The 25,169-nt window shown below is 36.4% G+C and overlaps 1 protein-coding gene and 1 pseudogene across 2 annotated transcripts; one reads left to right on the top strand and one right to left on the bottom strand.

Moving 5' to 3' along the window:
• Positions 1–13,498: 13,498 nt before the first annotated feature.
• Positions 13,499–16,691, bottom strand: LOC103423487 (uncharacterized). 2 transcript variants are annotated; one of them, XM_008361570.4, is made up of 4 exons: positions 16,445–16,691; positions 16,150–16,252; positions 14,590–14,761; positions 13,499–13,808 (listed from the first exon to the last, which is right to left on the bottom strand). In XM_008361570.4, exons 1-4 carry the CDS (start codon positions 16,514–16,516, stop codon positions 13,745–13,747), a joined length of 411 nt encoding a protein of 136 aa, XP_008359792.2. In that variant the 5' UTR covers positions 16,517–16,691; the 3' UTR covers positions 13,499–13,744. The 2 variants fall into 2 exon arrangements, with proteins under 2 accessions (XP_008359792.2, XP_008359793.2); XM_008361571.4 differs by having other exon boundaries at positions 13,499–13,805; positions 16,445–16,661.
• A 721-nt stretch (positions 16,692–17,412) lies between these two features.
• On the top strand, positions 17,413–23,697 carry LOC103423607 (uncharacterized; annotated as a pseudogene).
• The last annotated feature ends 1,472 nt before the right edge of the window (positions 23,698–25,169 follow it).

Here is a 25,169-nt window from a genome sequence, read left to right as displayed (position 1 = left end):
GATTTCTATATCATTCCTTGCAAAGATACGACACGACTATTTTTTCACAGTGGATTCAAGGGAATATATGTGGACTAATCTAACCAAAATGTGGACCATATAAATACTTATGGTTTTGGTTGATAAATCGATAAACTGGTCACATGTTTGTTTACAAACATTACTGCTAAACCTCATGGCCGATTAAGGGTTCACCACCCTACTTATCCTTTAAGGTCTGAGAGACTGGATAATGCCAGAGAGTTTATATCGACAGTTTTCGATAAAGTATTGCATGTATTTTGAGTTTATAATTGAACATTGAATTCCCATGTTCACCCCAAATAGCCTCGCCTAGCGATCATAAAGTGCAATTTAAATGATCGCCTGAATTTTGGTAAATGTACCAAGTTTTGGATTTCTGCCTAGGGCTATGCAATCCTTGTATGTAGTTATGTTGGTCTGCCTTGAGGCCCATTGCCACCCAACTTATATGACGTTACAGTTGGTTACTGGGTACGAACCTGACGATTTTCGTATTTACGCATTTGGGTGTGCATTCCATATGCCAAGTTGTGCCGCCGCAACGTACCACCATGGGTCCTCAAAAGAAGGATGTGTATCTTTTGTCGACCATGATTCTCCTTCACACTAGCTCTCTTTGAGCCCTTGCATGTGAACTCTTTACCACTTATTTGCGGGTTGTCACTTTCATGAGACAGTTTTCCCACCATTAGGGGGAGATAAGAACGTCATCGTTCCTATAGAACGGCGTGAAGTTGCTTGGACGTTGCCCACTATGTCTCATCTCGATCCTCATACCGCACAAGTGTGATAAGCAAATGCGATGAATTATAGTTTTCAGAATGTTGCTTCAGACATATTCCTCTAATTTAGCTAAAGTGACAAGATCATATACCAGCTGCAAACATGCCTGCAAGGATAGACGTATTTAACGGACGTTGAGTCAACATCCCTGAAGGGTGTGCCGCCCCTGTTGAGCGGTTTGGACACCCATATTGGACGATCCGGTACACTGGCGGATAGCCAATCAATCTGTCTTGGCTTGGAGCACGAAAGATCATTCAATTCGTAGGATTCACTTCCCTAGAAAAGGAAGATACGACACAACAATGAATCTAAACTCGATCGCTGTCTCAAATCATTTCCATCTCATGAGATTATTCCGGATTTCTCCCGAGACTTAATGTTCTTGGTCTAGTGTACTAGTTTGGATGAGCTAAATGGAATTGAAATAAGATTATCATCGATGATGTTTTCACTTATATGGTAGCAACTGACATAAATGAAAAGCGACAATTCTGTTGATTAAGTGACAACGTAGAATTGATTGGATAACTGAAATTACAATCCAGGTCAAATTCCTTACCAAAGTGTGTTTGGACCTGTTGTCCCTACACTGCCTAAGATAACCCTGTTGTGTTACAAGTGGGAAATGAAGTGTATTGAGATGAATGAAATAGTGCGATAATGCATGCCTTACGGTGCAAGGTTTCTCTTAAACGTCCTGTGATTGATAGTAGCATGATGAAATGTGGTTAGTGTTTTCTCCATGGGGATATAGATACGGAGATTTACATGAAAGTTCCTGAAGAATTACATGGATTGGTTTAAATAGTTCCAAAACCATGGAACACCCTCTTAACTTGCTTGAGACGTTCACTTACAATCCGACGGATGTGGTATACCTGTCTAAGTGATTATTTGATCAGTCAGGGATGAATTATGCCCTTGCGTGTTAAACTATAAAGTCTTATTCTGAATTGCTAGAGTTACAGTTTATGTCGTTGACACGAATCTCACTAAGACTCCAGAAGAGCTTGAGAAAACTGCATCGCACCTGAAGATGGAATTTGAGATGAAGGATCTTAGGAAAACTCGTTTATGCCTTGACCTGAAGTTCAAGCGTTGTTCTGACGATATTTTGGTTTACCAGTCGAACTACATCTCGAATGTGTTACCTTTGAGTATACCTTTGATCGTCCATACGTTATATGCAAATAAGACCCTTGAAGAGGTTATGGAATCCGAAATTCCTTATCTAAAGTTCAACTTTGCGCTTCATTGTACTTAGCTCATTGTATTTAGACAGGACATCTCATTCGCTGTTGATCTTGGTAAAGATGCAGCACTGCGCCTACACGCAACCACTGAATTGGTATTAAAGATGTACCCTGAAGGTACTACATGGGCAAATCCCAACGCATCTTAGCCGATCCAACCCCTTGATCCTCGAAATGATGTTTGCCTTGTTTGTTATGCTGACACATGTTACTTATTAAACCTGCACAAGGCAAAATCCCCAAATGGTTATGTCTTTACCGTTAGGGATATCGCAATATCTTGGAGGTCCATGATATAACCTTAGTTGTGACATATTTGAATTGTTCCAAGACTCACCTTACTTCATTATTCCACAAGTGAGACATGGTTAGGAGGTCTTGTTGAGAATATTTGAAGTACTTGCTGTGTTTTCATCCATCGTTGAGTCCCAACGACGATCCATGAAGATTATACTGCATGTTTCAACTCGACCAGGTCATGATACATCAACGAAGTCAACACCAAGACATATTGCGTCCACATCTACATCAGCAAAGCATCAAGAAATTGAAGTCATGCAAGCTGATCCCAGACAACCTTGCCTACCTCTACACGACGTCACTGCCGAAGTCAACCTTCCAGAAGCTTGTCTGAGGAATTGGTATGCCTAACTATTCATATACAATGCTTGTAGTTCTCATTTGGAAGTTATGTCAAACTCAGGGGGAGTATCCAGAAGTGTACTTACTTGATCTTAATGTACTTTTTTCCCTATGATTAGGAGCATTTTTCCCACTAGGTTTTTGCTACCTAACTAGCTTTTAACGAGGCACCAATCCTGGGCTGATCATACCCTTGTGAGCTCTTCTACTTGCGTCCAAAAGATGTATAGTTTTGAATTAATGCAACTTCTTACTTTTCTCCTTAGTATGTGGCTTTTCTCCCATTTTGGGTTTTACCATAGCGAGGTTTTGTGAGTTTTACTTTTTATGCATTTTTCCGCTGATTTGACACTCACATTCACTTATTGTGCCGACGACTTCATCAACTGTACTTGCTTCATCACTGAAGACCTGATGCGCCATTTACTTGAGTATTTACACACTCAATGGGGAGTGTTCCAGTCCTATTAGATTAGGAATGTGATTGTGTAAATCCTAGTATATCTTGGAATATCTCTTATATTTCTATTAGGAGTAGATTACCTATTAAATGTTGTAATCCTAAAGGGAAAGGTTTTTGCCTATCCTACTACTATAAATAAAGGCACAATGGGGTGGAATAGAACACACCCCACAATTACACATCTCTCTTTCTCTCTACCTATTACCGCACCCTTCTCTCTAAGGCCTTCATAATTGTTCAGTAAATTATGTCTACAACACTTTTTGTGTTTTTAGATAATAGACTATATTTTTTAGTTAGTCTTGAGTTCAGTTTTTGAAAATAGTCATACCAAACAAATTTTTAAGGCCTAAAACTTGAAAATTGTTTTTGAGTTTAAAAAGTTAGATTTAAATAGAATACCAAACAGGCTCTTAGATTCACATCATTCTTTTTGTTACTCCATTGATTAAAATCTTATTCATTTTCAATTTTTGATCAAGGTCCTTGGATATTAATAACATCATTAATTATTTGAATAATAAAATATATTTATTTTTAAATATATTCCTTTAATGTTAAAAATGTTACAATTAGTATACTTATATTTATGACTAAATTTTTTATCATATATTTTTATTTTTAGTTTGTACCTATTTTTAATTTGCAAATATTTTTTAATTTGTACCAATTTTCTTTTATTTTTAATTTGTACCCATATATTAGTTTTTTTTGTGCCCATATTTTTAAAAATTTTATCTGTGTTTGTACTCATGTGTATACCGTCACGTGACATTGTATATTTAATTAATGATAGAAAAATTACATATGGTATATTTATGTTTTATGCCTAAACTTTGTATCATATATTTATATTCTTAGTTTGTACCCACTTTTAATTTGCAACATTTTTTTTTAATTTGTAGTATTTTCTTTTTAGTTTTATTTTGTACCCATGTATTAATTTCTTTTAGCGCCTATATTTTAAAAAATTCATTTGTATTCATAATTTTTAATCTTTTATCTGTACCCTAATCTATTTCTAATGTACCCATTCTTCTTTATTAATGTACCACTTTGTTATATGTGAAATGTACCAATTTTTTTAACACTATGGATACATTCTTTTGCCATTTATTATTTCTTATTTTTACATAGTTTTTATCCATTTATTCAATCAAAATGTTTGAATTTTTTTTTATTGTAACCGTTTCTAATAGTATTATAATGAGGGATTTTAAATTTATAGGATTATAAATCACATAAAATATCAAACAATTAATGTCAAAACTATAAAAATATAAATATTAATAGTAATATAATGAGGTGTACAAAGTCAAGAGACCTTGATTAAACTTTGAATACTATTAAGATTTTGATCAAAGAATGCTAAGGATTAAAGACCGCATCCAAAATATCCCATTTTATAATGCTGTTATGAGAATTGACAAACTGTAAAGTGATAGAGAGTCGACGAAGAGTTCACTTTGTGAGGTTCTGTTTGGCATTTCTCTTTTTAAGGTTTGATAAAGTAAAGCGTGGCATTCGTCTCCTATAGAAGTGCGGCGGCTGGCGATAGCGTATGCACACCAGCACATGCACATGTCTGCATGAGAACTGGTACTATATATAACGAGACCAACTTCCAACACTACATCAAGTCAACTTATTCGTTTAAAACAAGTGGTATAGTGGACCATAGTAATAGTTATAAACTTATAGGAGGACATAGATATATATCTAGGACTCGAGATATGTACCCTTAATTGAGAACTGTCGGCACAGCCTCCCCTTCAATTCTCCTCGTCCCACCTCACTTCCTCTCCTTGTACATTTTCTACTTTATCTTTCTCTATCTACAAAGAAGTCAACAGAAAATATTAACCTAATTTAATCGTGACCGTTCATATAGAAGAGGAAAGAAGAGGAGAGAAAAAAAAAAAAAAAAAAGAGGAAAGAGAATCCTAATCCTTATTTAGGATCCCTCCCTCTCATTTTGTTGTATTTTATTTTCCTCAGTTCAGTCCACCCATCAGCAATCCCCTAAGACCATCTCCAATGGTTGCGCTAAAAGCCAAATATTTTATCCCGAAAAATTTAGCTTTTAGTCTAGAAACAGTTTTTCTGCTCCAACCGTTCTGACCTAAAATTTTAGCCCGGGATTATTAAAGAATGTACTTAGGCTATTTTTTTTGTTAAATTAATTTTTTTTAAATAAATATGTAGACTAACGTAAATTAATTTTATGAATATTTTAATCTAAAAAAATTTAAATTCCGATAAATATTGAAAAATCACTAAATTTTCCACAAAGCAAGCCTTCAACTTTCACCAATCTTTCAACCCTGGGTGAATTTTGGGTGAATTTGAGTTAAATAATTTTTTTTAATTATTTTAGCCGTTGGATTTAAATTTGGGCTATTGGATCTTTTTTTTACCGTTAGATTTGATTATATTCGATCTCAATTGTTGGATTCAATAATATATAGATATAAAAACAAAAAAAAATGAATCTAGGCCACTGGATTAACCAACTGCCTGTAGATCGTGACCATTGGATGGAACTAACCGTTGGACGTGCTATGGAACGTGGCCGACAGGCCACGTGGGCGGGGCCCTCGTTGTCTGAGGTGTCGTGTGTCACGCGAGTTGGGCGAGTGGGTGGGCTGCGTTTGGCACACAAACGCCCATTTTCACTCAGTTCGGTGGAGCCCACTCCGATTTCTGGGCTAAATTTTTTGGGGAATCTGGCCTTGGTTTAGCATTTAGCATTTAGCCCAAATTTTCCCCTTGGGTTGGATTGGGTTTGGGGGGAAATTTTGGGGGGTAATTTGGCTTTTAGCCCACAATTGGAGTTTGTTTAACAAATCAAGAAAATAGAAAGTTAGGAATGTCGAATGTGCAGAAGAGAAAATTGAAAAAAAAAATGGTAAACTAAGGAGAAAAAGAAAAGAAATGAAGGATGTTGGGAGAGATGCAGGAGAGAAACACAAAATAAAAGCAAAAAAAAAATTAAAAACTAAATATTATTTGAAGTTGTTCAGTTGCAATCATTTTGCTTTTTGCCGTCTTCCTTATTTTACCTCACCATTCCTCATCCCTCCTTTCTCACACATACTTTCTTTATATTTCTCAGACACAAAATGAAAACCGAAAACTAATGTAAATTTTGAGCTCAAGCCATTTCCTAGATTAAAAGGACAGGAAAAAAAAGTGGCATATTGCAAAGCCTTAAAAATCACACACGAAGCTTATAGTTCTAAGAGGTTTTTTTTTTTTTTTTTTGTCAAGTTAATTTAAAAAAAGGAGAACAATTAGTGGCAACCTACGGTTATCCATCCGTTTTGGGTCCATAGAGGCTATGAGAAATTTCACCCTGCCCGTGGCTACATTCACGTAGACTCACCAGCACAGAGCATTGAATCTGAGACCTCCCACATTTTTTTTGTTTATTGGAGAGCCGCAGTCTGCGCTTTTACCACTGGACCACTTGCTATGGTTGTAATTATAAAAGTATTTAATTATACATCACTTATAAATAAATAAATAAATAAAATCACATATTAATCCTAAAAAAAAAAAAGAAGGATGCCATTGATTTTGGATACGACATAATTAAAAAAAAAATTAAGATAGCTAATTATTACTTCTCATTCCCATACCAAGTTAACATGCTCTAATTGTTTAGGAATAATTTTACTTTTAGGTACACCGAAATCAATTCCACCAACAAATGCAAAAGGGATTATTTTATATACTCAGAAAATTGCAAAGAATTGGATGGAGGATGCAAATTGTATGGTCCCAGAAGCTAACTCATAATGGAGAGATTTTTCACTGTTATCAAAACACGGACGCTAAGCCACGTTATTTTACAATTGGAGGAAAATTTTCTTTTTCAAATATTCTTCCAATTGTATAATGACACGTGACATACTGCCATGTGTTCTTATCAGATTAAGACTCTTTTTCCTCCAAATTCCTCACCCCTTCAATCATTTTTTATTTGAAGGATCACGATTAAGTCACATCAACGTGTGATGTTGACTTCTTTGTAGAGAAAGAAAGACAAATGAAAGTGAAAAAAGAAGAGTGGAGGGGAGGAAATTTAAAAGGCAGAGAATCAGGATAGTGTTAGGGAGACCAAATTTTTAAACTAAATTTGCAAACCAAATGATTTGGTTGTTAATGATTGAATTATTACTTAGGCGTTGATTAATGCGTTTATTTCTTATTGATGATACATTATGTAATTTAAAATTTTAACCTCCCTAGCATTACCCCAAAGAATCCTACTCTACTCCAATCACATTGAAAAATCCCTGCTCATAATGAGGTGCTCAATGGCAGGATCTTAGAGTTTATGGCTTTAATAATTGTTTCTCGGTCAACTTAGGGTTAGGGGTCTACTGGCAGTTGGTCCATGATTATGTTTCAACACTGATTAGAGCTCCACTACCCTAATGTACTGGTAAAGGTTAAAGAAAACTAGGTCAAGTGGTCGTTGAAATTTGTGGCAAGAGCTACACTATTCTAAATCGAGTAAATAATTATTTGATAATTTTACCAGTAATATTCTACATTAATTTACTAAAGAGAGATATTTGAACACATAATACAATAGGTTGAAAGAGAAGACTTTAACCACCAAGACAATCCACTACTTATTAATTGTTGAATAAATGATAGCATACTTGACCAACGCAAATCATTATCTATAAAAAATAATCGCCTAGTTGTAATAAATTGGTTTTGAATTGCTTCTTAAGGACTAATTAACCTTTTTTTTTCCTTGCGCATATATACTTTCTTTTGTTTCTAAATTTTTCGGCGCATATAGACTTTGAAAATCCAAGTGATGATAAGTATGGTCCTCGTCTCTACGCTCTACTCCATAATTAGGGATGGCCAAAAGAAAAGTCTTGAACTGACTGGTTTTTCAACAGATAACGAATTAACCCTATTTACCTTTTGACTTCGAATCAAATGAAAAGGTTAATAAAATTAAGATGAATTAATTAACTACCCTTCTTTAGCCATGTATGCTCCTAGTCATAAATTAAGTTTCCCTTCCAATGAAGTGTGTGTATGTAAGAGCTTCTTTTGCATTTTTGGTCAATATGTAACAGTTTATTACACTACTTTGCAAGATATGATTACTTGATATTTTATACACAAGGTAGTACGTAGGTATAAAAAGTTGTTATTAGCACTCCAAATTCATAAAAAACGCACGAATTTTTTTATATGAATATCAAAATCCCCAAGTCTATGAATATACACACTTTAACAAAAACTTACTGACCATAAATTACCCATACATAATTGTGATCGCTGATCAATATATGGGTATATATGGGTGATAACCACTAGTTTTGTTACAGTCCAGCGGGAGACCCTTACTAGTAGGGGAGTCCATATATAAGTATATAACGTATTATGTAAGGTATATATACATACTACATACATAAAAAGTATTAAGCATCTGATCTGAATATGGCCATGAGAACCGAAAAAAATTCCAATGGCAGGTGAGTTCGGTTAATTAATCATTTGGCTCGTGGAGACTTAATAACCAACCAGCCCTTTAGGACAACACAATTAGGTGGTGTTGGTCAAGATGATGAAAATATATCAAGATGATCTACAGTGATGGAGTGACAGCCACTGTGGTCAACCTCCATATTTCATTTGAGCACCATTCATGCACATTCGAGGTCCTTAATTGAAAGGAAAAGGGAAGCCGGCCCTTTGGGTTGGTAGAGAAAAGGAGGGAATTAGAAACAAGAGTTTCAAATTTAGATACCCAAGTAATAAAGGATGTATTTTCAAAGCACAAGGGTCCCAAACTTGGTACAAATTATCAACTTTCTATCCCCAAAACACCTTCCACTATGTTGGCTTCATGCTTAATTTCAACCCTAAAGTCCCAATACAAATCCAATGTAGAGGGAACATAAGCATAGCACATGTGTTTTTTTTGTCTTACAAATGTGTAAATAGTTAATTTGTCTTCATCTAATGTCTAAGAATTCAAAACTCAAAAGTCTATTTCTCATGGCTAGCTATTGGGTAACTGGTTCATGCACAAATTAGTGTTTGACCTTCTAACATATCTATGTGTGTATATATAACGGTATCCAAACCCTAGAAATTCTAACATGCATGAGACAACGTATAGTTGATGTAACATCATCCAAGTTTCTTTAAACAAAAGTTATTGTGTATATTGAGCATTGAGAAAATTTTAGCTAATCTCAGGGACTAAAATAAGGAGTTGTGCCAATTTTAAAATCATTTTAACTATAAAGTTAATTGTAAATTAAGCGGTGCAATTAACTAGTCCTATATATTCTTAACTAAATCTTTTCATAACCTATAGAATCGTATATACGGTAATGGTATAATAGTGATGTGATATAATTGCATTTTTTTTAGCTTTAGAGTATTTAACAGTTAATTAAAAGTAAATTATAGTGAAGTAATGTCACCAAGATTTTCTCTTGATTGGAAATGCAAGATCCTGCCTGGAGCTGACATGCATGAACAAAATCAAGGATTGCTGCAATGACACTGACCCTTTCATCAAATATTTCTTTAAGTATAATTATATTTCTTTTCTTTGGAAATTATGACATTGACATTGAAAGAACTTCATCCTAGCCATTCATCCAAAGTCGTTTTGAATTTATATAATAATTGTAAAAAAACGAAAAACAAAAGCTGGAAACCCTCTCATAGCTAACTTCTTTAGTTCAGACATCCCATGTTTAGTGATCACATGGTGGGAATATTTTTAATTGGAAGATGTAAACATCATCGAGAGCGAGTGCCTTGATGCTTAAGCAAATCTTTTGCGTCTAATAATGCCCATTATCCACTAATAACAAGTGATTAGCTGGGGGACCATTTGTTAATTTAATCGAACCGACACCAATATATATACAAACAATCTTTAGGATTAAGATGCGATAAGATTCTCATACATGTTTCTTGTTGACAAGTGCTTTTGTTCCTTTAAACATCTCCTTGACAAACATTCTCCTCCATGTAACACCAAATTATTATGGTCCGTGTAGAAATATAAAATATCTCGATTACTGGAAACACATCATGTGTATAAATTACTATTGAATATGATTATTTTGTCCTTGACGATATACACAAATCATTAGTCGAAGTCTAACAGGCTAATGGACCCTATTCTCTACGAAGGCCCACAATCAACATGCCCATGGGCCCAATTCCTCATCAATAGTCCAAGTCGATCGTCATGCGACCTAAGCAGATTATTCTAATATGTAATTGGTTTAGTTATTATTAAGGGTACAAATGTAATACAGTTAGTAATATAGTTAGGTAGTTAGTATTTAGTTAAAGTAGTTAGGATTTCTTTATAAATAGTATGTGTAACCTTCATTTCAGTAAGTCAGTACAAAACCTATTTCTCTCTAAACTCTTTCTCTAAAGATTTTTTAGAGAAAGAGTTTAGAGAGAAATAGGTTTTGTACTGACTTACTGAAATGAAGGTTACACATACTATTTATAAAGAAATCCTAACTACTTTAACCAAATACTAACTACCTAACTATATTACTAACTGTATTACATTTGTACCCTTAATAGTTATCAGTCTCTTAGCAGAACAAGACTTTTCGATGCATATTCCAGGAATCTCAAAGAAATATGCCTTGACCAATGTGGAGATTAGCCTGATTAGGTAACACTCTGCTAACAAGATCAACGAACCTGGATGCTAGGACTAACTCCTCAGTCCTCTATAAATAGTCAAGGTCAACCACTTTATTTCTATAATCTAGAACTCTCACCATACTCTTATTACTTCTTATAGTCTTTTTGACTAAGGCATCAAATGCTCTTTGGCTAACACCAAACTGGTGTTAGTATAACTCTGTTTGTCTCTTTTCTTTATTTGTGTAAGTTTTCGATTCAATCTAAGGCAGAAATTTTCTCCCACAATCCATTTTCAAGGTTGGCCTATTTGTGGCTGGGACTGAGACGCTGCCTAGACTCCTATGAGGGGCAGCAGTGGGGAATTTTCCACAATGGGTTAAAGCATAACAAAGCGTGGAGGTAGAAGGCCTACGGGTCGTGAACTTCTTTTCTAGGAAAATAAGCAATGACGATATATGGGGAATAAGTATCGGCTAACTCTGAGCCAGCACCGGTGGTAATACAGAAGATGCAAGCGTTATCAGGAATGATTAGGTGTAAAGCTTATGTAGGTGGCTTTTTAAGTTCGCCGTCTAATTTGAGGCTCAACTCTGGACAAACGGTGGAAACTACCAAGCTAGAGTTCAGTAGGGGCAAAAGGAATTTTCGGTGGAATGGTGAAATGTGTAGAGATTGGAAAGAACACCAATGGCGAAAGCACTCTAATGGGCTGACACTGACATTGATAGACAAAAGCTACAGGAGCAAATGAGATTCGATACCCAAGGTTTAAGATGAAAGGGAAATAAGATCTTGATCTGAATGTCGTCTGTTAACCGACTTTTTGGAAATTCTTTTTCTGATAATTGAATTGTCTTTTAGTCCTCTCTTATGAACTTTAAGGTGTGTGAAGTTTTATTTTTAATTCAAGTAGGGTGATAGAAACTCCATTTAACTTAAGTTGATCTAGGCCAGAAGCAGACCTATGTTAGCAGTTGCATAACCCTTAATGCTTCATCTATCAAATAAAAAACAAAATTTAACATACGTATCCATTATCCTGAGCGGATTAGCGGGAATCAAATCCGTATCTTCTCCTTGGCAAAGAGAAACTTTCCCATTTGACTATATCAGCATTATATATAATTATTATGGGGCAGTTTGATAACTAGGTTAATTTGATGACATGATATGACAGTTTTATACTAATTTTCTTCTATTAGCATGGTCACTTAGTAAATATCTTAAACATTGAAAAACGTTAGCGGTTAAGCGCTCCCGTATAAGTGTATAGATTCAAAGGATTGTACGGTGCACGTGCAAGTGGATGCAATAAGCCGATACGTGGCTAGAGCATTTGAAAGAGAAAAATAAATAATTTGGGTCGTGAGGGGGACAAGTATGAATATCTTTAATCATTAATTTGGTCTTAATCATACTTTATGAACTACAACTTTAATATTATGCTCTTACATTGGAGGTTAGAAAACCAAGCATGGGAGATATCTTGGTCATGGCATGATGAGTTTGACTTTTGGAGAAATTTCCGTTTGCTCAGTGGACCTAGCTATTCTGCTTCCAAAAAGAAATTCCACAATTAAGGCTCTCCATGGATGATGATCCAGTATTTGAAGCAAAGTATATACGCATATTTAATTAGAAAATGTTTTGGGAATAATATACTAAGAGATAACTTCGCTAATTTTGGTCATACTACAGGTGCGGAGGTTTAAATATGAATAAATGAAGATGGCAAATATATACTAAGAGATAAATCCGCTAATCTTGTTCAAACTACATGTGCGGAGATTCAAACTTGAATGAAGAGACGAAAACATTCACCTACATAATGTTGTTTAATTACATTGTCTGTTTGATGCATGCTTAGAACTTGAATGGGGAGGCAAACGGGATTTTGAGAAAAGATTGGAAATAAAATTTGGCTACATGGGGGGCCCAAAGACCCTTTCTTGCCATGCGGTGCCTAGAACAAACAAACAAAGAAAGCAAAGCATGGCCAACAAAAAAATCATGCTCTCGTCACACCAGCATAACAAGATAGAGTGGAGAAATGACTTAACACAAATTCAAAATGCTGTTTGATTTATTAAGTTATTGCCTTCAACATCACCTCCCTTCTTTTGTCCCCCTAGGGTTACCAATGAGCCAAGCTCCATCATGGGGTTTAAAGTCATCAAGCCATGCAGAAAAGGTTAACTGGAATGGACTAACATGCCCTCCCTCCCTCTCTCTCTCTCTCTCTCTCTCTCTCACACACACACACACCCCCACCCACCATACATAAAAGGAGGGATAAGAGCCAATGACCCCTTTACTGATTCAGATTGATGACGTGATGAGAGAGATAGAGATAGAGATAGAAATAGAGGGACATTACAACAGTTACAAGGGGGAATCTCTCCCTCAACTTCCATTATCGATGGTAGAGACAAACCATGAGTTCCCTCATGGGGTTTCAGTTCATTGGTCCATACGCGCGCTTGCAGCACAAAAAGCCTCTCCAACACACGCACGCAGACACACCAGACATACCTAAAAAGGGGAGGGATAAGAGTATAGGATCGCATTAAGAGACTTAATAAAACATTAGAATTTATCTCGAGTTCAATAAATAATAACTATTCTTGAAAAAATTAAATGGCAAGTGCAACAGGACTAAAGTTATAAGAAGCCTTGCTTTGATATTTCCAAAATTATGTAAGATCAGTACAAAATTTCAAGTAATTTAGACCTTGGCCTTCATACACATATAAAATAGAACAAAAAGAGATGAATTCCGCTCCTGTATGATCTGTTCGAGTCCAACTACACATTTAGAACCTGTTTCCGAAAGTGGGGCACTGGAAACTCACTCGTGTTATAAACACGTGACTATTCTTCTCTGCCTCTGCGATTCCTGATCTCATAATTTACTGGCTTCAGTTTTCTGTTTCTTTTGATTTCGTGTAGTTTCTTTGTGCGGTCTTCTGGTACAGAGAAAAATGTAACTGAAGTTAATCAACTAGTGGTAGGGAGCTAAAAGCATAAAATTAACACCTGATGCATATGTACAATACATGATTGACCTTTCAAAACCATTGCAAATCTTTTTGGCAGGTAAAAAACTTCCGGTAAAAAAAAAAACCAACATCATGCTCATGCTTATGCTGAATCCGGTAAGGATTAGTATTTAAAGGATGATGGGGTTTGGGAGAGAGGGGACATCAAAAGGAAATTATGAAACACCAAGGTTATCCATGGGGGGAAATTTGGCGTCCTGTTTCACCACTCATTGCCAGCTAAAAAACAATATCAATTCAGTTTGAAAAGAGTATTAAACGTTGGAGCCACCACATGCATTCTGAAACTTGGTAAAAATCGACCCTCAAAAAAATTTCATATGATAAACTTTATGAGAATTCCCGTGGTTCCACAAACTTGAGAAAGTAAGTATAAATCAGTATCAACAGCATATAAATACTACCAGCACAGAACCAAGACTCAATAGTGTTTCCTGCGGCATATTGTTGTCTGCATTACTAGACATACAATAATACCAAAGGCATGAAAAAAAAACAGAACCACAAGTGAATAAAAAGTCTAAGAAAAAAAAGCGATCAGCCATTCTCACCCACATAAACATGTCCATGTACGTTTACATATGCTTTTAGTCATTTGCATATACACACACATACACATATTACAACTCACAAACATCATATTGTTACCAAAAAAGAAGCAATATTGACCCTTGTTGTCTGAACTAACCTTTTTATTGGACCCTTTCTCGAATCAATACCAATACAGGCCATTATCTCTTCAAGACTCATAATATCACCAAGGTTATGTTTTAATAGATTGCAACTTCCCATAAATGCAGCAGATTCTGGCGGTGCCAAGTCCTTTACCTTATCTTTGACGCATTCCATCAGAACAAATGCTGCACAAATCCTCAGTGATGAAATGAATACAGTCACAAAATTGTGCGCTTCTAAATATAAAAACTCAAATACAAAAAGTTCTATTACTAGTTATCTAGTAGCTTGAAGCTTGATCTTTACCAAGAGGTAACATTAAAAGGCATCCAAAACATGTAGGAGGGATATTGGTTTCAGGATAATGAGGCCTGATCAAATCCCAAACCAGAAACACCCATGCAAACCAAACACTATCCCGAATGTGATATGTAATGGAGGTATGCAACCAAACCTTCCCAAACAAAACAAGCAAAGCCACACCAAATAAAGCAAGAATTTGCTCTTTCCTTCTGCTAATTTCAGTATTTCAAAAACAGAAAAAGATCATAAGGAGGATTATTCGAAAAGAAGGAAAGGCAAATCCGAGTTGCACATCCAAAGCACAAGTCCAAGAAAATAAAGCTAGCAGCCACAACTACATGAAACTGTATGAAAGTCAAGCCTAATTGACAGCCCTAGAAAATTATTCTCAAGTATATTCTGAACTGTATGAAAGTCAAGCCCCTTATTGTGCACTTGTTTATTGATATGAAAAAAGCCGCAGATTTGAGCTTGGATTTCATTTGATCTTCACTTGGTTGTTAAAAGAAAAGGCACAAGTAGCCCTTTTCTTCTTTCTTAAGCTGAGGCCAACATACTTGTTTACTGTGTCTTTTCTTGAGTCCAGCCTCCGTGCAAGGCAATTACAATATATAATCTACAGATCTTTTCCAAGTGAAAAACCTGAGGAGAAACCACCAGGGTTTACTTTAATTACGAAGTTGAGAAACAAGTATAAATAGCTTATTTTGCCTCTCACATTATTCTCAGGAACGCAGTAACAAGCCACACATAGTTTCCAGCAAAGAATGTCACCAATTAACAGAAAACACATTTCTCACTATTGAAATTGGAAATCCATAATAAACCAGTGAGCTATAATTTAAGTGACAACTACTGCAGAAAAGACGAGCAAAAGTTCTACCCCTCAATCCGATACCCTTATTGTCAATACCACAAATCCCCTCATAAGTAAACAGAATTGTCAGTTAAAGCATCAACTTTTGGCTTTCATTGTTGAAAACATAACCCAGCCTCAATCCATCCATCCAAGGATCATATAAGAACGCTCATCATAAGCTTCGGCTTCTGATGCAGATGCTAATCACAATTTTTAACCGTATCACTCATATACCAAACCCTTAACACGCAATCAAAAGTTGGAACACAAAGTTTCGAACTTTATGCACAATGCAATCAATGAGGTATTTTACTTTCTTTATTGCTCGAATCAAGAGCTCAATTCGAAATTCGACAACCAAGCAAAACAAAAAACATCGAAACAGATAAAGCTACCGCCTATCGGACATACCAAGAGCTCGAAGCACCTTGAGATCAAACTTTTGAGCAAGTTCATCGCACCCAATCATCCTTGCACGATGAAGAACAATCCTTTTTATGCTAATCAACATGTCCTGCCATAAAATTGTGTGTTTAATTCCAATTTTTCGACCCCATTAACCATAAAGCTCTAATCTTTAACGTCAACTTGTCTACTTTTCTATGTACAATTTGATATGAACAATGAAAATTAACAAACGAATTCATAACTTTAATTTACCAAAAAAATAATAAATCGAGAAATTAAGTATGTAAATAATACTTACAAGTTCGGACTCAGAGAGCGAGCAGAGCCAGCTCACATCGTCAACCCTGTTCTGCCCTAATATCCCTTCCATCGTCAACACGAACTGATTTTATTTACCGGCACTGCCGAGCCTCCGCAGAGCAGACGTTTGGGGAGTTGGCACACACGGTGGGAGTTTTCTGAACCCTTTTTTCTTCAGTGCAATTTACGGAAAACCCCCCGAAGGTTTTAGAAATAACACTGACATCCTTGAGGTTTCAGTTAGTTTCATAAAACTCTGTTTCGTTGAAGTCATCATGAATTTTGAATGAGGATCGGATCCTCTTCGGATCCTCTTTATGAGGATTCCGGAGATCTTTCAATCACATTCGTTTATCATATATCGTGAGTTCAAAAATAATTGTAAATATTTTTATTTAAAATTAAATATATATAGTATTTGATGAAAATTAACCGCACAATGTACGATGAATGGATATAATTGAAGGATTATCGGGATCCTCACAAAGAGAATCCAAAGAGGATCCTCATTCATGAATTTTTACCGGACAAATTTAACCCCAAAGATTAAGCTTACACCACATTAACCTCTCATTCATACCCCTTAAGTATATTTGTGTTTTCTCAAATAAAAATAAGGTTGTAGACAACACTGCCCTTTATTTGGAGGACGATTATCTTCCCTCCTAATCTCTTTCTTCTCATACTTGAGCAGTTACGGTTTAGTCAAGTCAACATTTTATATTAATTTTTTTTATAGAGACAGTAAAACAAAAAATAATGTGTGGAAAGAGAAGAGAGAACAAGATATAAATACGAGGGAAGAAAACCATACTCATTTTTATTTTAGACACCATTTGGTTTGGTTTCTTTTGGTTCAACGATTTTTATACCCAGCCCTACTAGCTACAGGGAGGTTCGGAAAATGACGTCAATATAGTTTTGTATAAAACCCAATACCGAAAGCCCATGTAAAAGAAAAGAAAATGTTTTATTTACGTTGCTTTTGCAATACAACAATAAAAACTAATTTTCGACCAAAAACCCTGCTCTCTCAACACACTCGATTTCCAGAATTCCTTCCAAAAATACGACTCAAGAATCTCATTGTTAGCTCTATAATTCAAACTTCGTATTGAAAATGTGAGCTCCAGTTTATTTTCTGTTTGGTTCCCGGGAAAATTTCACTTCGGCGGTTTCTAACGCACCGCAAGGTTGTTCAATTTTCAGGTCGAGGATTTGCGTCAAGAATTTGCCCAAGCATGTGAAGGAGGACCGACTCCGGGAGTTTTTCTCCGCGAAAGGAGAGATTACGGACGCGAAGCTGATGCGGACGAAGGAGGGAGGGGAAGAGCCGGCAGTTCGCGTTCATCGGGTTCCGGACGGAGAGGGAAGCTCAGGAGGCCACGAAATACTACTACGACAGGTCGTTTTTAGATAAGTGTAGGATTAGCTGTGAGATTGCGAGGAAGGTTGGGGATCCGGAGATTCCCCGGCCGTGGAGCCGGCATTCGAAGAAGAAGGAGGGGGAAGGGGGTGGAGGCGAGGAGAAGAGGAAGAAGGAGGAGCGCGGGGGCGGGGGCGGGAGTCTTGAGGTGGAAGATGAGAGTGGTGATGTTAAGCTTCACGAGTTTTTGGAGGTGATGCAGCCGAGGGCAAAGTCGAAATTGTGGGCGAACAGCGCGGTGGTGGCTCCCGTGGCTGAGAAAATTGGGAAAAACAAAAAGGAAAGTGAGGAGAAATCAGGAGCTGAGAAAATTGGAAAAACCAAGAAGGAAAGTGAGCAGAAATCAGTTCTGGTGGATATGGAGGAAGAAGAGAAAGGTGCTAAGAAGAATGATAAACGCAATGTAGCAAAGGACGATGTTGTTTCGGATATGGATTACTCAAGAGCAGAGTGAAGACTGAATGGTCGGATTCCGAAAGCAGTGAAGAAGATGATAATGAGGAGGAGGAGGAGGAGAAAGAGTTTTGAAAAGTCAATGAAAAGGAGCAAATTAAAGTTCATGAAGAAGAGGATGGAGAGAAGGGGCATTCTGAGGATGCTAATGGCCAAGTAATTGACGAGTGCAATCCGTCATCCACTTCGAAAGATGAGAATGAAGAAGCGTTTGAGAGTGGTCGTCTTTTTGTTCGTAATCTTCCATTTACAGCAACTGAGGAGGAGCTGGAAGAGGCTTTTAGCAAATTTGGAGATGCACAGGTCCATCTTGTTATTGATAAAGAGACCAATCGGTCGAAGGGGTTCGCTTATGTTCTTTACAAGCTTCCTAATGTGCAGAAAGGTACTCTTTTTTTGCTCCAAAGCTCACATGGTGCAATAACTTAATGATTTCATCCATGACAAGTATCATGCTATGTAAAACTGTAAAACTTGCACTTCTTCAAGTTTCCTACCATGCCTTGATATAGCCAAGGCCCAACTTTTTCCAAGTTTTGAGCCCTAAGAAATTCAAAAGAAGTAGAATTTTGCTTAAAAACTGTTTCAATTGCCGGTTTATCTAGGTTAATTTTTTTACATTCAAGTCTCTTACATTGGTTATGGTGTTTGAGCGAGGGCATGACGTTCTGTTTTGCTAATTCACGTATGTTTTCTTAATAAAAAAAACATTGTTGATTTGTCTTTCCTCTCTTTTGGTGAAGGGCATTAGAAGCATTAGATGGTTCCAAGGAAGATTGTTGCATGTCATGCCAGCAAAACAAAAGAATCCAACTGAGAAGCTAGGATAAGTAGTTATCCTAAATTGCCCGGTTATCTCAACGTCACTTTAGGGAATTTTATTGTGACTACTCTTTTATTGGGTTTTGTCTCTGCGGTTGAATTTGGCATTGCTTACCCTATAGGGCTGATGATTCAGCAAGCCAAGCTTCAAAACCTCTCAAGAAACAAAGGGAGGATAAGAGGAAAGCATCTGAAGCTAGTGGCGATACAAGGGCATGGAACAGTTTGTTTGTGCACCCTGATACGGTATGGTAAACACAGTTTCAAACTGACACTATAGTAATATGCACACATTTTCCAGAAAGAGATGGTATATGAACATGTTTTGGTTTTGACATTGTTCAACCACCCTCCATACTTCTCATCATTTTTAAAACTTTTCTCTAGCACATGTAAAACCTTGATTGTTTGTTTTTGTCTTGTTTTGACACTGGTAGGAATAGCATCAACTTTTACTGCCATGCTTTATTGAGTTACTTTCTAATTTTTGTTTGATGATGCTTCATTTCTAATTTTTACATCATATTAAATAGGTCATTGAGAACATAGCTCGGAAGTATGGTGTGAGCAAAGGTGATTTGCTTGACCGAGAAGCTGATGATCTCGCTGTACGGATTGCTTTGGGAGAAACTCAAGTGATTGCAGAGACCAAAAAGTCTCTTACAAATGCTGGTATAAATGTAGAATCCTTAGAGAATTTTGCTGCTGGGAAAACTGATGGTGTTAAAAGAAGCAACCATGTTATACTGGTGAAGAACTTGCCATACGGTTCTACTGATGGTGAACTGGCAAAGATGTTTGGGAAATTTGGGAATTTGGAAAAAGTTGTTCTCCCGCCGATGAAGACATTGGCCTTGGTATGTATTCTTGTGTTCTTCTATCAAAGACTTTTTCTTATTTTTATTTAGTTTACAGCAGATGTGCATTTGCTAGGTTGATGTTAAAAACATGTTTACAGTGTTTTCATCTTGTATTTAGTTTCTAGTAAAATATATTCTGGAAATCATGTTTCTGACTGCTAATTAAAAGGCAGTTAGACTTTCTACCTTTCACATTTCAGTTCAGACATCATTGTGATGATGAACACTTGACCTTGCCAATCATAATTTCATCGATTGTTTTGTCAACGGTTTGTTCATTTCTTGCCCTACCTCCTGATATAAAATTGGCATTCTAATCAAGGTATTGAACCTTTTTTATGTTTTCTAATATGGTGAGTTTTATTTAAGAAAAGAGGGATGAGGGAGATACCAAAAAAAAAAAAAAAAATGTTTTTGATAGGTATATCAATTTTTAAGTGACCCTACAGTAGATCAGTCGGTATGAAGTTGTTCACTGATTTGGAGAGTGGAGTTTTTGACTTGTAGTCTGATAGTATCTGGTAGTTTACCGTAGCTGGAACAAAGTTTGACCATGATCATTCAGACTAAGGCAATGAAAGGGTGGAAGTGACACAGTTCTCTGAGTCATTAAGATTTTTTGATGAGTAGAAAAGAGTAGTTTTGTAATGTTTTATGAAATTGGACACTTTGCTTTTGGTTTTTTAATTAGTTGAGTTTTTCAAATCCTCTTTGACACTTGGTTAATCATGCCTCATTATGTACTTTTATTCTCCCAATCTTTTGATACTACAGGGAGGAAGAAACTTCTAGATTACTATATTAGTCTACTATGATGCTGTGTTGTTAAAGAGTGATTCTCTACTAATTATTTTCTTGAATTATCATTCTTCAGGTTGTTTTTCTTGAACCTGCTGACGCTCGAGCAGCTTTTAAAGGTACAAGCGCTACAAGTGTTGAAAAATCTTGTATGTAGGTTCCAGCTTTCATGTTTGTATTCTCTGTGTGGGGGTGGGGGCTACTTATATTCTCCTAGTTTAGAAACGAGCTGGTTTTTATTTGCTTCCTTGGGGTCAAATACAAGATACATAGTATAAAAGAGTGTAAAGTAGATACCTATTCACTTCAATGGCTTACTTATTTTTGCTTCTGGTCTCTTTTCCGTTGGCTCAGTGACAGAATGAATTCTCAACAAATGTAGGCCCAGAACTATACCTCATGTCAATTGAAAAGTACCCTTGATTCGACTTGGTATCTTTATGCATAAGTATATGGGTTTTTCCTGTAGGATATCTGTTGAGGCATATTATTAGTTGCAATAAAAATCTTTTTGTTACTCAGTTATGTCAGAGAATAAATATTCTTTTCCCCATGTACAATGAATCAATGATACAGGGATGGTCCTTTATATTTGGAATGGGCTCCTGGTAATGTTCTTAGTCCAAGTTCAACAACTGAGAGCATTGAAAAGAACAATGCTGTTGTTGGTGAGCATGATGTCAAAAGGGTTATGTTAGAGCAGTATGTGGGAGGAATCGCTGATGTGGATGCGGATCCGGATAGAGTTGAGGTTGGTGTTTGCATGCTTTTCTTTTTTCCATTAGTTTTATTTTTTTCTTCCTCATTTGTCTACACAACTATTCATATGACAAACAAACTTGGTGTGCCCACATCTTTACTTCCTAAATGCAGTTCAAGAAAGTATACTCACAATCCTTTGCACACAACTTTTTGATGTTTAGACACGATTAGGACAATTAGTATTGCAAGGAGAATACCACTTTTAGCTGGGATCCAACTGACCATACTTGATTATGGAGACACTAAATCCTTTTAAGTGTTAATCGATGCTAGTTTATAATGCTGCCTTAGTTAATGGCTGGTGTAACCATCCCTTGAGCGTTTATATACATGTATTGTGTATTGTGTATATATGGTTTGTGTTACCTTGTTATTTGTTCAATTGATCTGGTTGGGCAACTACTTTTGCAATAGGTAACTCTTTTTTATTTAATTATTCAGTTTCATTATCTAACAGAACCCATGCAAAGCATTGTTCATGTAACTGTTACAAGACAAAACTCTAGTTTGGTGATGAGAAATTCTGCAATTTATCTTGCGTTTAACTGTCATTTCCAGTTCAATTTTGACGAAACTTAGTTGATTATTCTGTTATAAGTTAAAGCTGGTAACCTTTGAAGGTTTCCTTTAGATAGCTTTACATTTATGCTGCCGTTTCTTGTCTACAAATTTGACTCCTCACTTACCCTTTTGTCTTGCCAATATAATAATTTCTGTCTTTGTTGTGTAACATTCTCCCATCACAATCTCTATATGTCAAGAACCTGAGCTTTAAGACATCAGACAAGAGTTTGAAAAAGCATTTTAGTGAAAAAGTGAAGGAGGGAAAATTATTAAGTGTCAAGGTAATAATCAGCTGCCTAGAAGCCGTACTTTTATTTGCTTGCTGTATTTCTCATCCATATCATCTTCCTGTATGTGCAGGTAAAGAAACACTTGAAGAACGGGAAGAGCATTTCAATGGGTTTTGGTTTTCTGGAGTTTGATTCTGTGGAGACAGCTAAAATGTTTGCCGGGATTTACAGGTGAAGCCAGAATCTGGTCAAAATTATTTGCATTCAGTATGCAATTGTGAAGTTCATTGCAACTAATATTTTACCATTTTCGAGGGAACTATTTTGGACGTGCACGCTCTTATTTTGCAACTTTGTCATGCCAAGAAGGATGAAGTGCCAAAGAAAGTTGACTAGGATAAAAGTTCTACAAAACTACTTGTGAAAAATGTAGCTTTTGAGGCCACAGAGAAAGAACTGAGACAACTATTTAGTCCATTTGGCCAGGTAAACTACTGACCTTCGATGAGGTACTAGATTCCGGATCCTCTAATATTTTTGTGCAGATTTTGTACATTTCACACCTTGTTTGATTCTACTATAATTCATAAACAATAAATTTTAGAGAACAGATATGTTATCCCGTGAACCCTAAGGCGATGTTTTAGCCATCACCGTGGACGCAGCAAGCATGTCCTTGCCCCCTACGGCCCCTATGGCAATATGGTGTTCATAGGATGATAGACAACCTGACTTAGTACACCCATGTATTGTTATTCTGTAATTGACTTTAATTTCTCCTTATATGGCAGATTAAAAGTTTATGGTTGCCAATGAAATTTGGACAGCATAGAGGATTTGCATTTGTGGGGTTCATCACAAAGCAAGAGGCCGAAAATGCCCTTGAAGCGCTTTTGAGCACCCATTTTACGGTCGGCATCTGGTAAGGCATTGAAACTTATTTAGACATGTGAGTTCTCTTTTGTAAAGTAGAAATCAGCCTATAAATGACTGCTTGCTATGAACTCCAGGTTCTAGAGAGAGCGAAGGAAGAACTACGAGCGCGAACAGCTGCTCAGTTTGCAGATGAGCAAAATGGTGTTTCCAGGAAGAGGAAGCACATGGCCACCTCGGACGAAGGCAAATTCAAGTTTGAAAGACTCGATTAAGATTTCAGGTTGGTGTGTACCATGTGTTAGACGATGATCGAGTTGCAGCTTTCATTCGTTATAGGTTGAAATTAGTTTTAGTTTTGTTAGGCTAGCCCCAGTTTTGCTTTGATGGGAGCTGGGTGATTACAGTTTTGTTATCATACATGTTTTATGTAAATTAACACATGCTACTTTGATTGCATAAATGTTTGGCCATTCACCACGCCAAAGATGAACACCCGTAATTAACGATCCAGTTGCGGAACAATTTACGTTGGGAAAATCCGCTTTTAGGGTTCCGGAATCGTATGTTGCCTCCGCTTCTGTTTGTCAGTCGACTGGCACCAGAAGAAGAAGAAAGAAACATACTAGATGCTCGAGGTACTTCTTCGCGTCTTCGTAGTGACTCTAGGCTTTCTCAAACTTGAGGCATCATGGACATGCACTTTGATTATTACGTAAATTGGGGATCAACACTAGTTTCGGAGACCAAATAGAATTTGATCAATACTGCTTATTTCTTAATATCTGTAGTGTTTATTTGAAAGTATTTTTAAAATAACTGAAATCGGTTTTAGAAAAGATGTTTTTGGGTTCCAAAATCACTTGAAGTGTTTTCTGCAAGAAGCATATAACTTGTGCTTTTCTCAAGAAGCACTTTAATTGTCTTTTCATGATTTATTTGTATTTTTATTAAGAATTGGTTCCAAAGATATTGAGTAAATTGTAGCAATGGTCATTTAACTTTAACTCAATTGGAGCAATGGTCCTTCAACTAAAAATCCATTACCATTAGTCCTTCAACTCATCAAAACGTGCAGCATAACATTTTTTGACAAAATTTTGAAGAAATTGATGAAAAGGACTATAGCTACACATTTTGATAAGTTGAGGGACCAATGGTAATGGATTTTTAGTTGAGGGAACATTGCTCCAATTTGATTAAAGTTCAGGGACCATTGCTACAATTTACTCAAAGATATTTTCACTAAAAATACTTTCAGTTATTTTGAAAAAAAAATCCAAACGAGCTCGTATTCATAATTCTTATATGGTCCCATATATAAGTTGATCAGGGTCCCTGTCCATTTATGGAATTTCTTTGGGTAAAGTACAAAAAACTATCTCAACTATTGGTCTCACGACACTTTCATACCTCATCTTTTTAAAATGACAATGTCATACCTCATCTTACAAATTTGTGCCAATGTCATACCTCCGTCAGTTTTTCTGTTAGTTTTTTTTGTAAAGTGCTGACGTGGCTAGATACGGGCCACTCACTAATCCAACTGGATTAAAATATAATTAAATATTTTTTTTAATAATTAAAATTTTAAAAAATTAAAAAAATTATATTAAATCTCTCTCTCTCTCCTCTCTCTCTCTCTCTCTCCTCCCTCTATCTCGCCTATCTCTCTTCTCTGCATCCCCAAAACCCTTTCCCACTCGACTCCCCCTTCCCCTTCCCACTCGTCCCCCCCAACCTTCCTCCACCACCTTCTTTCTCCCATCTCTCTCTCTCGCATCTCCTTCTCCTCTCCACCATAGTCTATTTCCTCCCCACTTCTCTCTCTCGCCGTGCCTAGAACCCCCCAAACCCACCTGGATTTTTTCATCCGCCCTCCTTTCTCGGATCTACCTGCAAGCTCCGACCCACTTCTTTTTCCCACTCCATTGC

Source organism: Malus domestica, chromosome 05 (assembly GCF_042453785.1).
Source record: "Malus domestica chromosome 05, GDT2T_hap1".
In the NCBI taxonomy this organism is placed as follows: Eukaryota; Viridiplantae; Streptophyta; class Magnoliopsida; order Rosales; family Rosaceae; genus Malus; species Malus domestica.
The sequence above is the reverse complement of the archived record's forward strand: the minus strand, read 5'-3'. Positions and strand labels throughout refer to the sequence as shown.

Coding starts and splice junctions, on each gene's coding strand:
- LOC103423487 (XM_008361570.4), bottom strand. CDS start 16,516: ATGGAAGGGATATTAGGGCAGAACAGGGTTGACGATGTGAGCTGGCTC. Junction 16,253..16,444: donor CGCTCTCTGAGTCCGAACTT/GTAAGTATTATT, acceptor ATTTTATGGCAG/GACATGTTGATTAGCATAAA. Junction 14,762..16,149: donor CAAGGTGCTTCGAGCTCTTG/GTATGTCCGATA, acceptor GGATTTGTGCAG/CATTTGTTCTGATGGAATGC.